General features: G+C 38.0%; 1 protein-coding gene across 7 annotated transcripts in view; it reads right to left on the bottom strand.

The window, feature by feature from the left end:
* Positions 1-220: 220 nt before the first annotated feature.
* The window catches only part of LOC132148827 (C-Jun-amino-terminal kinase-interacting protein 4-like), a 31,204-nt gene continuing 17,595 nt past the window's right edge, over positions 221-13,829 (bottom strand). For 5 of the 7 annotated variants that reach the window (XM_059557553.1, XM_059557555.1, XM_059557554.1 and 2 more), the window contains 18 exons: positions 13,405-13,535; positions 13,109-13,165; positions 12,855-13,019; positions 12,461-12,590; positions 11,805-11,894; positions 11,506-11,658; positions 10,927-11,098; positions 9,287-9,508; positions 7,512-7,695; positions 7,315-7,437; positions 6,219-6,299; positions 5,988-6,055; positions 5,751-5,899; positions 5,447-5,618; positions 2,015-2,128; positions 1,308-1,484; positions 696-797; positions 221-515 (listed from right to left, as the gene is read on the bottom strand). In XM_059557553.1, coding sequence (XP_059413536.1) covers positions 382-515; positions 696-797; positions 1,308-1,484; positions 2,015-2,128; positions 5,447-5,618; positions 5,751-5,899; positions 5,988-6,055; positions 6,219-6,299; positions 7,315-7,437; positions 7,512-7,695; positions 9,287-9,508; positions 10,927-11,098; positions 11,506-11,658; positions 11,805-11,894; positions 12,461-12,590; positions 12,855-13,019; positions 13,109-13,165; positions 13,405-13,535 — 2,424 coding nt within the window. In that variant the 3' untranslated portion in view covers positions 221-381. The other 2 variants (XM_059557559.1, XM_059557558.1) reach the window with 2 other exon arrangements.

Here is a 13,829-nt window from a genome sequence, read left to right as displayed (position 1 = left end):
CTAGGTCCGTTGTGTGAACAAGTGATGCAATGCTACATTTCTCCAGATCTGTTCTGATGAAGAAACAAATGCATTTACATCTTGGAAGACCTGAGGGTGAGCACATTTTTAGCAAATCTTCACTTTTGGGTGACCGATTTCATTATAAAACTCTCAGCACGGGATTTTATCATATAGTTGCAATATAGCTGCGGACGAACTTCAAGTCGTCATTTGGCAGATTCATCTAAAACAATACAATTAAATAAACATCCAAGCACAAATATCAGAAGTCGTTGTAATGTAGTATTAAGAACAACACTATTAATAATAATATTAATGTCTGAATTAAGAACAGTTGACCTAGAGTTCTCCGTTGAACCTGCAGCTGTGATTTATCAGTCACTCACTACCTGAAGCAACCTGCCAGACTATAACATAACTGCGCTCAGGTTTGGCAGGAGCCGACTGCAGCTTCAAAGTGTGTTCGGCTGATTCCTCATCTTCATCTCGTCCCAAACCACCGTCCTCATCACCTAAGAGAGAAAAAGAGAGCCCGTATATATTGACAACAAATATTTTAACAATGTTTGCGTTCAACAATAACATTAAGCAGCACAACTGTTTTCAGCATTGATAATAGTAATAGTTTCTTGATCATCGAATCAGCATATTGGAGGGATTTCTGAAGGATCATGTGACACTGAGGCTCTTACCGATCCTGAAGTCGATGTAGCCCTCTCCTCCGCTCATGATGAGCATGCTCTTGCCGTCTGAGCTCTCAGTCGTACCTTCAGCTCCTGGCACAATAACCTGACCTGAAGCACAACATTAGCACATTAGCACAGATTCGCATGTCACCAGTCATTATATCAAACACTGCCACTTTAAAACAATATGCAACAGTCATCGACATATGCACCTAGGATGACTTGAGGGTGAGTAAAACGCAGCCCAATTATCATTTTTGAGTGAACTAACTCTTTAAAGAGACACCCAAAAACAAAAATGACCCTCAAGCTGTTCCAAACATGTAGAAGTCTCCTTTTTCTGATGTGTGGAACCAAACAGTTGCTGTTCCCCTTTTAACTAGTATCAGGTTTGGAACAACATGAGGGTAAGTAAATGATGACATTGTTATTGTTTTGTAATCTTTGCACAAACTATCCTTTTAATGTTCATCTGTTAATGTCACCCTGCCTCTGATGCGAAAATGCAACTTACAAAAGCATGCACTTTACTAACCAGGACATTTCATGGAGTTGACTTCATTGATCATGAGGCTTCCCAACAGTCTCTATAATCAATACTGAGTTACTATGTATTACCTGGAACTGTAGCAAAGAATTTAACAGCGTCTCTGTGGCCGTGGAAGCAGAGCTGAGCGTGTGCCATGGAGCAGTACGGTACGTACGAGCCCGTCACCGCACCATCCACAGTGTCGTCATACACTCGCACCGTCCCACCGGGACGACAGGCGATCGCTCCTACACTCTTATGAGCCGCTGGGGAAGGAAAAAGATGATGTTTAACCACAAGCATCTAAAGCGTTTAATAGAGCACCAACGGCATAGTTCGTATCTTGCAGAGCAAATGGCTACTAAAATTCAACTGCAAAATTTCTGGGATACAGTTATTAATATTAAAGTGTTAAAAGCTCATTTTGGCTAGATTCAGATTCAGTGCTGAAAGATGGGAAAATAGTTGTGAGAGGGGAAGATCTGAGAGGAACTGAGAACTTGTAGGTGAAATACTGAACAAAGCGGATGATGCAGCAAACAAGCAAAGGCAAAGCGGGTTTGTCTCAGAATTAGCCTGCTTCCCACAGTGTTTCCCACTCAACCCATTGACCTAGATATCCACACTGACCCACAGCTACAGAGACAGGAGACGAGGATGACCAGAAAGAGAAGTGGCCCAAGAGACTGAAACTAATGTTGCCTTCTACATCAAATACTGATGAACAGCATGTCTCTGTGTGTGTGTGTGTGTGTGTGTGTGTGTGTGTGTGTGTGTGTGTGTGTTAGTGGCTTACAGTCTGATAAAGGGATGGAGATGATGACACCATTTCCAGTTCCCACCCACAGCCGGTTACAGGAAACCATTAGAGCCGTGATCCTCACAAAAGAGAAGCCCAGTTTTCCTGTTCCTGTTAAAGACAAGAGGAAGTGCTTCTGTCTATTTATTCATAACCATAATATAAAAGAGGTCAAATCTTGGAATTGAATGTATTTTTTTCGACATACTGTACACTAACATTCAATTGATACTTTTATTTAAAAAGAATACGTTAAATTGATCAAAAGTGACAGTGAAGATATTTATTATGTTACAAAATGTTTCTATTTTAAATAAATGCTGTTCTTTTGAACTTTATATTCAACAAAGACTCCTGAAAACAAATGGCTTGTGGTTTCCAAAAAAAAATGTTAAGCCGTTTTCAACATTGATTGAAACATATTCAAACAGAAAACTGTTATTTTAAACTGTAATAATAAAAACTAATATATAACTCGACTCCAAACAATCAAAGGACAATATACATATTATACAATAATAGCACTGTCATGAGTCCGGACCCGGTGTCACCACCAGAGGGCACCACTTCCATTCTCCAGGACTCATCACCTTCACCCACTCACACATTCACTCTACACACCTGGTTCACTCTGTACACCTGTTCACATACTCACTCACACAGCTGTTCCCCATTTGTTCACGAGTATATAGTTTTGTCTTACACACCACTCTGTCTGGCATTAATTGTCATTTGTATATGCTGTGGTTCCGGATACTCGTGTTTTGGCTTGTCACCGTCATTTGTTTCTGTTTTGTTTTTTTCTGTTTTGGCCTTTTTGTTCTAGTGTGTAATAAAGTGATATTTCCCTGCTTTTGGACCCAGACCCTGTTCTTTCCACCGCGCCGTGACAAGCACATTTAAAAACAACTGGTGTTGACCAAAGTGCTTTACAAGGCTAAAAGAATTCGACAATAATGACACAGAATTTAAGCACTAGAGAAACACTAAAAGTAAGATAAAAATAAATCAAATCCAAAATAAAAATAATCAAATAGAGGAGAAGAGTTAGTTCCAAGAACAATTTATGCCAATATGAGTCAAGGGATATTATAAGCCAAGGAAAAAAAAGTAAGTTTTCAAGGCAGATTTAAAAGTTGACAAGGTTATGGCGGATCTAATGAAGGCTATTCCATAACTTAGGACCGATGGCCCCAAATGCGCGATCACCCCTGTTTTTAAGTCTGGATCTAGGAACATGTAGTAAATCAGAGTTCCTAGATCTAAGTGATCTAGACTGAGAAGGTGGATGGTTCCGCGAAGACTTAAAAACAAATAACAAAACTTTGAAATCAATTGTAGATTTGACCGGTAACCAATGAAGCGAAATCAGAAATGGTGTAATATGATCACTTTTATGCTACCCTTTGAGGAGCCGGGCTGCGGCATTTTGCACTAACTGGAAGCGTGTGTCACAAGTCTGTGAGGCACCAATGTACAAAGAGTTACAATAGTCTCGACTAGACGTAACAAATGCATGCATGGCAGTTTCAAGATTCTTACCAGACAAAAAGGGCTTAACCTTTGCTAAAAGACGAAGATGATAGAAACGAGACTTAACCACAGCACATATCTGCTTATCAAATTAAAGACTGTTATCAAGCAAAACCCCCAGATTCTGAACACAGGTGGTACTGTAAGGTAACAGAGTATCAAGATCAACATCATGAGTGCTGTGATCATTTGAAACAAACAAGATCATTTCTGTCTTGCTCTCATTAATACTTAAATTACTAGCAAGTCAGAGTTTGAGTTTGTCTAAGCAGTCAAATATAGGCTTAAAGTGAGCTTATCATCACGCTTTAAAGGCAGATAAATTTGTGTGTCATCAGCGTACAGATAAAACGATACACCATATCTAGATAAAATAGAACCCAACGGTAACATGTAAAGATTAAACAGTACCGGGCCAAGAATAGAGCCCTGAGGGACACCAGAATGGTGCTCAAGGCAGATAGAGTAACTCCTATTTGATTAATATGAGCGAAACCATTGGAGCACTGTACCTTGTAGGCCCACACATTTTTCTAGACGTGATACGAGAATGTTGTGATCGACCAGGTCAAATGCAGAGCTAAGGTCTAGCAAGACCAAAGCCGCAGACTGCCCATTATCAGTGGTATTATGTGTTCCACAGAAGAAAGTAAGTGACATGAGGGTGATGTTGAAGACAATTTTTATGAACTAATCCCCTAAATTGAGCAAATTCCCTCTTACAGCTGTGCAGTTATAGATAATTAGATGTTAGGGTTCATTCGGGATAATTGGGCCATTTTCCCCAGGCAAAAAATGTACCAATTTACCTGAATTCATCCTACATGCTATTCATCTTGTCAAAGTTAGCATTACCCACCTTTCGTTTAAGTCAATTACCTTCCATATCGCAGAGAAATGAAGAGGCACGTTGATCTGCCAGTTGCAGGTCTATCATGCTGTGAACTCTGCTCATATGTTTGCATAATGATGCATTTAAAAGTTAATGACCAAATGCATCATTATAAAAGTTCACACGGATAACAAAATATAAAATAAAATTTCATCAGGTTAGACACTGATTATCACTCAAACTCCTTTCTCTACCTCTCTGTTGGTCTCACGGTATCCACCATGTTTTTTTCCTCCTTTTTTCATGCATGTTTGTAGTTCTAATCGAATCCTTGTTCGATGAGCAATGGGTCATCAATCTGCACTAATACTCGTACTCATTTCAACACTACATTTTGGGACATACTAATTGTATTTTCTAATACTATTTAGGATTGATAGAATGCGAATTGGGACACAGCAACACACAGTCAATACAGTATCTAAGGCTGGCACTTTTTTCATGTCTCTCATACCTCACCACTGAGCTATCGCTCTTTTCTTCAAACACAACTGCTATCATATTGTGCCTCTGTTGCTGACTGTATTTACTGCAAAATAAAACTGGAGGACTTCACTGTTAATAGTAGGCTTGAAGTAGTATTGTTAAAAGTGTTTGTCTTGTTGCTAAAAAGTATTGCTAATTGACGAAAAGTGTTCGTCTTGTTGGTAGAACAATTGTTTTGTAAGCTGTAATGGATTTAAGATAACAAACAGGTAAGATCTTAAAATGCTTTCTTAAATAAAAGCTGTGTAACTAGTAATACAACTGTACATTATGCCTCAAACAACAAAAGGCTGTGAGTCTAGAAGTTCAGACAAGATTAATAAGAACTGTATTTTTCTTTGTTGAAGCTTTGCGTTTAAAGAGCTATTAAAATAGCTCAACTCGAATCAGTATTTTGTGTCTAATTATTTGTAGCCATGCAATACGCAGGGTAATGTACATCCAGCCAGTTATTATGGTTATTATCATCACAGAATAAACCCCTTCAGGCAGAAGAAGAAATAAATAAATATTCTCACCCAACATTTTGCTGACATAAGGCTCAATGTCCACGTCCTGGAGATGCTGGAAGGTGTGAGCGTGGAAGAGGCGGAGGGTGGAGTCTAGCCGGATGGACACCCAGATGCCGTCACCCACCCAGGCCAGCTGACGCACCTGACTCTCCTTACGCGGGTGGGCATCGAAAGACTTCTGTTTCACACAAAGAAAAAATAAATAATATCACAAGCAAGTTCAGAAAATTCTATTTAATCAATACTGCATGCAACACATTTCTCAAAATGCAAAAACAAATACAGTGAATACGAAGACATAATTATGAACCTCTATTTTCATAGCTCTGGGCTGAATCACGTAGATCTTGTTCCTGTAGCCGCACCACACTTTATCATGCACAATGGTCATGCAGCGGATCGAGTGATGCGGCCGGCCGAGGTCCAAGAGGTGGTAGTTGGTTAAATCCCACTGGCTGTCTGTAAAAGTACAACGAGGGAGCTTTTAGCAACTAAACCTTAAATTGAGAAGAGAATCTGAGTTATTAGTAAACTAACAGTGTCTTACCAAGACCTCTGTGAAAGATGGCCAGTGTACCGTCAGTCAGAGCCACCAAAACACGGCCTTTCACATGTCTGAGTAGAGAAATAAGGTTAAATGTCACCTGTGCAGTGTCACCTGAATATTGAATGAAAGTGCTACTGGAAAAGAAAAATTGTATAGCTAAAAAGCAAAATTCACAAATCACTCCAAAAGTTACACTATATTGCTGAATTAATAATGTCACTTTCAACTTACACAATGTTCAAGATGGAATCCTTCAGCCTGACAGCGTGAAGACACTTCCTCCATCGAGCCACCGATGAGTGCACGTATAAACTACACGAAAGACATTTGCAAGTGACAAATGTTAAACTCTCAGATTGTTAAAACATTAATGTTACGATTGAGTGTACATTAAACAGCTCTCTAAATGATTTCTCAATGCGGTGCAGTCTATATACTGTAGATCTTGGTCAAAGTACACTACATTTAATTTGGCACATGTTAATTGTTCAGCTGACTTTTTAATATTTCTTGATTCTGGTTTAAAGAGTAATTAATTTACAAGCATCCAAAAAAGCATGTCCAATCAACTGAATTTATAAAACTAACAATTTAATAATTATGACAACTGGTAGTTAAATGAGTTTTCTCCAAATTATTTGTTGCTTACAAAACGTTTCTAAATTCGGTTTTATAATATAATTTTTGTTTCACCAGAAACAGTGGAATAAATTATTAATCAAATTAATTTTTAACTTTAAAAATCAGCCTTTTAAAATGTAATCATCTGAAAACAGAACAATTGGTTTAAAATAAAACATTGGATTTAAAAATAATAATTATTATTATTATTATCAAATAAAGTGCAGAATATTTTTATGTTTTTCATTAATTTAAATACTTATTTAAATTCTTGTTTGGATGATGTCCCTTAAAAACAGGTCAATGAATTTGTATTATTATTATTAAAGTGGAGAAGTGGATTTTACTGCATATAAGTGATACATTAACATCAAGTTTTATTTTGGCAGAGCAGGTCTGGAGATGAAGTTCATGTAGAGTTCCTTCACATAGTGAGACGACAGATGCTGAAAACACCATGAGCATCACGCATGCTTGTGTACGTGTAGTAAATGAAACCGTGACATTTATTCATTCACACAGAGACACGCAGAACATCCAAGCTAAATGTTTAAATGGAAGTCACAGACACAAGGCCATATCTCAGTTTGAATTCAATTAACTATGCAGCCCTACTTCCAAATTTAATCTGCCATTTTCACATCATGGAAAACATACGGCTTTTTTGTTGTGAGTGTGTTTGTGTGTTTGCGTGCGTGTCTCTCACCAGCCGTCCTGAGCCCCTAGCCACATGGTAGGGATTGCGCTGCTCATCCGCTGGGTATCTTCTTCTTCCAGATTTGTCTTTTCGCCTGCTGAGGCCGTATCATGCCTGTCCTGATCAGACTCCCTGACAACAAACCCAACCAAGGATGAGTTCTCATCCAAATCTGGATATAAATCAACAGTGATAAAGTCACTCACCTGTGGTTATCGCCCCCTGCTGAAACCCCAGATGACTCTGTTCCCAGTGGGTCTGTAAACACGTGCTCCGTGTAGATCCCTGGCTGGCTGGTGTCCTGTCCCGGGCTCTCCTGGTCTTCCTCAGTGGCCTCCGTAGCCTCCTCCGCTGCAGGGACCCCTTCTTCACTGGGAGCTCTGGAAAGATCTACAACAAACAGAGGAACTTCTGTCACGTTTCCTTTTAACCCCTATAAAGCCTAGTGTATCATATTTGAGAAGCAGGTTTCTGGGTCCTTACGTGGCCAACACTTGAAAAATGTGTCGTCTGGTTGATTGAGGTTTATATTTTATTAGCAAGTAAAAGCATTTCTAGTATCATTCTAAAAGCATCCATCTTCACGGTGTCTTTTTGATCTGAAATCTTTACTGATTTTTATAAGCGTTAATAACTTTTATATTGTTAGTAATATTTCAAGATGAGCACTTGATGGATCGAAGCAACTGAGGTTTACTTGGTTATCCATAAATCGTATATATATATATATATATATATATATATATATATATATATATATATATATATATATATATATATTAGGGATGGGACGATAACCGGTTTTATTGATAACCGTGATAAAATGTGCTGAAGGTTAGTAATATCGTTTAAAAATGAATTATCATTAAAACCGTGTTTGATTATCGTGGTTTTAATAACTCACTATTAAATCATGTCCAGCCAGCAACAGTCTGACGCAAGCGCAGCGCACAATGTTTTTTTTTGTTTTTTTTCGAGAAGGAATCGCGAAAGTCAGTGACTTTTCTATGCTTTTCTATGCTTCTACACTTTTCATTGTAAGGAAGGAAATGCCACAGAATTTAATCTTTCTTTAAATTAAGTGCATAGAGTTGCTTGTTTTATTAGTTGTTTGTTGATTATTAAATATAAAACTTGCTGAAATGTTTTCAGTGTGAGCATCAACTATTTTTGAACACTTTCATCTCGTTTCAACAAAACCGTGATAATATTGATAATCATGATAATTTTAGTCACTATAATCGTGATATTAAATTTTCATACCGTCCCATCCCTAATATATATATATATATATATATATATATATATATATATATATATATATATATATATATATATATATATATATATATATATATATATATATATATGTGTATAAATATTTTTGTAAATAAAATTATGATAAATGTATCAAATGAGATACAGCAGGTTTTGAGGAACATTTATTATTCTCTCAATCATCACTGCATTGCATTGCATTTCATGTTTTGCCCCACAATAAAAACTACAGAGCTTTGTTTATAAAACTAAGCATTTAAATAGCATATTACTAAGATATATTAATGGAAAATAAATAGTGATAACATTTCGAGTCCTCCGTTACTCACTGGAAAACATTACAGGATTTAATCTTACTTTTTGTACATATAAATATCAGCAACTGCACAAATTGCATTTTTTTGCTCAGTTTTGGCATCTATGAAACCTGAATCAGTTTTTTCCTATTGAAGTATGAGATGTGAATTCTCAATATACTATACTGTTTGAGCCATAAATGCCTTATGTTTTAAATATGATTTTGTTTATTTGGCTCAAGGTTCAGTAAATTGTTCCATTTTATTCAAATTCAGTTTTTCTGACTATTACTTCACCTATCAGAACTAACAACAGCTTATCCAAACAAACAGTCTGAACTACTGCTTCTATAAAAAGCTGTCAAAACTTATCTTTAATTCACAGTGAGGTTTAAGTCCGTTCTTACCACTTCCTCTGGCCGGACTCTGTTCTGCTGAGCGTTGGGTGGTCCCTGTGCTGCCCGTCTGAGAGCCTGTGCTGGACTCTTCAACACTGCAGCCCACCGCTGACACGTCACTCAACACGCCCTCACTGCCCTGAGAGCTGCCACTGGCCAATAAAGCGTCTGGCCCCGCCTCCGGGTCCTGAGGAATCTCCTCCCCTGCAGGACAGTCTGTCTCCAAGACTCCTGGAAATCACATTACACTACCTGAACAACATTACTGAACTCATTTAGATCTCATGCTATAGTCGTTAGCTTCTTAGAAGTTAATTGTATTAATGATGTGAATCATTTCTCCACTCCTATTTCCATCTGACATCAACCCCAACGTGTGACAACAAAGGTAAGTGTACATTTACAGACGCTACTGGCTTTGCCACATCATACTTACCACTGCATACACTCCTGCAGAACTGCAAGCAACAAAACATGTGCACTTACTTCAAGCTCAATTTCAACTGAAACAAATATATCGTCCCTGGTGTCATGTGACTAATGGTGCTAAAAGGCTATCTTAGAGCCATTAACAATGATCTACACAGAGTTATATGTTCCTAATCGATTATTAAACAACAGGTTTGGGATTATCTAGAGATTTTTCATGAGATTTTTCAACAATGTGCCCCAGGTTCACATTAATTTCACATTTACATAATTCCCCCATGTTTTTCTTGAGACAAGGTTACAGTATTTACAGTATAAACACAGAAACTTTTCATTTATTTCACTTCTTATGTTTATTTTGTAGTTCTCTGCCAGATACAGGTTTAAAATGTTGGAAAGGTCTTTTAGAGTTATAGTAATAAAAATGATCAAATGTTTTTATTGATTGGTTTCATTAAAAAAAAGAAAAGTGCAAATGTAACATGACGTTTCCATTACCCTTCAAATTGTGCAAATTCAATTTGCTAATTGAAAATACGTTTAATGGAAACGAGACAATTTCGCAAATTCGCCAAACTGCAACAGAAACGGTTTGTGTTTTTCCACTTGTGTTTATTTCAGCAATGCCACGCACTTTTCTGAAGCGGCTCTCTGTGTGGTTTCTGTAAAGTTACATGCATACGCTTGCTTTGAATAAATATAGCCAAAATCCATTGCCATCACTTATCGCGAGAGGCAAAAGGTTACATTTAAGTTGCAATCATTTCGCAATATAAAAACATTTATAAAATATAATGGAAACGCTCCTACTATAAGAACTAAACTGAGGTTTAAGCCCAATTTCAACATACAGATACTTTTTTTACTCCATTTATTCATCCGGACACTAGTTTGGTTTGAGTTAGTTCTTTTAAAGACTGAAAACGGAGTAACTACTTCTATTGAAGTCAAAGCGTGGTCTCTCCGTTTAGTTTAGTTTTTTGACTAGATGTCTTAGCAGCATCAATACGAGACGTCCTCAAGAAATGTTTATCATAACACAGCTCAAATCACAGTGAGAAAACAACCACAATATAATTTTTGGCCAAATCATACAACTCTAAAGTTAACAATCATCTATATTTACTCCATTTAGTATTCGTTTGGTTTAATAAACTATTTACTCGTGTGATTGAAAGACAGGTGACAGAGATGTGAGAAGTGTTATGAGAGATGTATACCTGGTACGCTGGCGATGCACAGCACACGTGAGTTACAGACGTAGAAGCTGTCCAGCAGGTCATCAGGTCGTGTCACATCCATGATCATCACCTTTGTGGAGGAGTGATTGCTCGTACAGATCCAAACATGACTGGACATCTCCACGTGCACCGCCTGCTCCCGCTCCTGCTCCTGTCAACACACACAGCATCACCGCATGAAGAACCAACACCGGACATGTTACCTATGAATGTTTCTACAGGTATGCATGTCTTCACGTGGGTCTGATCCATTTTTATACATCACAGTGACTCTCTTTATTTTGTTCGTCAAGATTTCTTGCATCAAAACCAGTCTTTATTTAGTTTAGTTGGAACGTTTTGCACGCTCTCTCTGAATTATAGGTTTGTGCCACTGTGCCTTTCTGTATGTATATGGCTTCTATATGTAAACGACCTTTATTATCAGTATTTTATCGTGAAATATTGAAAAGGGTGGTCATATGCTAATGAGCTCATACTAGTGTGTTGTTGTTGATCTACATCAAGCTCTTTTACGTCAAACATGGCCCCTTTTAGCAGTTTAGAGCACTCTTTTACCGTAGGCTCCTGCTCCAGCTGATCTAGGCTGCTCTGAGAGCCTTTCCTCTGTTTGGAGGCGTCTGTCTCCACCGTGGACTCTTCACCAGAGACGCCAGAGTTTCCCTCACATGAGCGTCCACCTGAGAGGTTCACTCCAGCGGCACACAGGAGCTGCGCAGGGGAAGTCGGGACGAGATATCAGAGGCCGAATTCACACGGACTGAGACTTCAGAAAGGTATGTGTATGTTCTTAACCAACAAAACTACTGAAGTACACCGATTTCAATTGTGATTTTAATTCATTCATCTTTCTTCACCTTCATAGAAGCATCTTTCTGCTCCAGTGGCCTGAGACACACAGGAACAGGAAGGTTTATTTTGTTCTCCGCTTGGCCACCATTAGCAACCTATAAAGAACAGGATATAAATAATAATTAGATTAAAAGTAGAGAATGTGGAATTAATAAAATACAATGTTGCAAATGGTTCTTAAAAGAAAGATAACAGTATTATTACAGATATATTTATAAATAAAATCAGAAACTATGATTACAAAGCAGTAGCACTGATTTGAAATATAATTCTAATTCTATAATTCTAATTCTATAATATATATATATATATATATAAATCATATGCACATAACATCATTATGATTTACCTGAATGCTGTACTAATAAATACATTATAATTCTGAACCCATAAAATCTAAATAATAAAAATATAACATAATCATATATACACATATGCATATTATATATATATATAATGATAATATAAATACATAAATAAATATATATATACACACACACACATATATATATATATATATATATATACACACACATACAAAAAAAATCATTTTATATAAAAAAATCATATGCACATAACAGCACTATGATTTGCTTGAATGTTGTACTAATAAACACATTATAATTCTGGACCTCCAAAATCAAATCAAATCTAATTGTGCCTTGTATTTGCCAGGGAGACTCCAGCCATGTGCTGTGACCCTGCCGTCCTCCTTCTGAACGTGGGCTTTCACGTGCTGGTATTGAGCGCGCTTCTGCTCCCGGCGGGACAGAGACCCACTCGAGTCCACCCTGATGGAAGAGGAGGGCACTAAAGCATGATGAACTGTGTCACACTAGTTAACAGACAACAAGATCTTCTTATTCTAGATTTATATGGCTTTCAACAGATGGGTCCTGACACCAAAATATGTAAATAAAAAATATGGCATTCTGGTTTCACTGTAGTTTTGTTGCTGTATTTGTTTGCCTCTTGATGCACAAATAAAAAAACTGCATCCTGAATTTTATTTAACTTTTAAAAATATGTTTGACAAGGTTAAATAGAAGAGTTACTCTTCTTTGAGGAAGTCGAACGTTTTGGACTTTTCTCTTGGGAACTGGGAGAAGGTGTTGCTCTTTTTCATGATGCTGGGTTGGTTGTACTTGACGTTGGAGGGTAAAGCTCTCGCTGTGCTGCTGGACGTTGAAGAACTGGAGGAACTGAACAGGCGACTGAAGCTGAAACGGGACATACAGGACGACAGGTGTGAAGAGGTCGAGCTCACATGCGTGATCTGTGTGACTTACAGCTGAGATAAGGGTCTCACAATTGCCTGATGCTTGACCTCTTCTTCTCTGCACCTTCAGAGTTTCCCCGTGAAGCTCTGTGGAAACACGAGACACATCACTGTTGGAGAGCCCAGAGCATACAGACAGTCTCCATGTGGCAGAGTGGGCTTTTAGGGTTCAAGAGCCAGAAAAACTGCTCTACTTTCTTGGACAATTAGTTAACTCAAGATGGTCTGGTCAGACACCGAAGACAGCAGAAATAAACAGGCTGCCATCTTAAAAAAAAAGACTATATACTGAACTGCGGAGCAAATTGGAGATATCCTTTGTTTACCGGATCATTTCCGTCCACCTGACGGCCTCCTGCAGCTCCATCAGTCTCTCCTTGTACTGGTTTCGCTCCATCAGGACTCGAGCCATCTCCACCCGCGTGAACCTCCTCCTCTGAGCTGTGGGCACATCGCTCTGCGGAAACCCACCGGACGAGGAGACCAAGTTACAAACACCATTTGGGCCTAACAATTATTCTTTCAACATGTCTCAGTCACTGCATGCTGTTTTAAAAGGACTACTGTGATATGGTAAACTAGTACATGAACAGTTCACCTAAGAATGTATTCTGAATATGTATTGGAGAGTGAGACCAACATTTTCTACGGCAAACGGCTTCACACAAAGCTATCGTATGGCTTCAGAAGACCAGAAATGCACAGTACTGTTTAAAAGTTAAGGGTCAGTAAGATTTGTCTAATGTAAGTC

The sequence above is a fragment of the Carassius carassius genome, chromosome 9, assembly GCF_963082965.1.
Source record: "Carassius carassius chromosome 9, fCarCar2.1, whole genome shotgun sequence".
Classification (NCBI taxonomy): domain Eukaryota; kingdom Metazoa; phylum Chordata; class Actinopteri; order Cypriniformes; family Cyprinidae; genus Carassius; species Carassius carassius.
The sequence above is the reverse complement of the archived record's forward strand: the minus strand, read 5'-3'. Positions and strand labels throughout refer to the sequence as shown.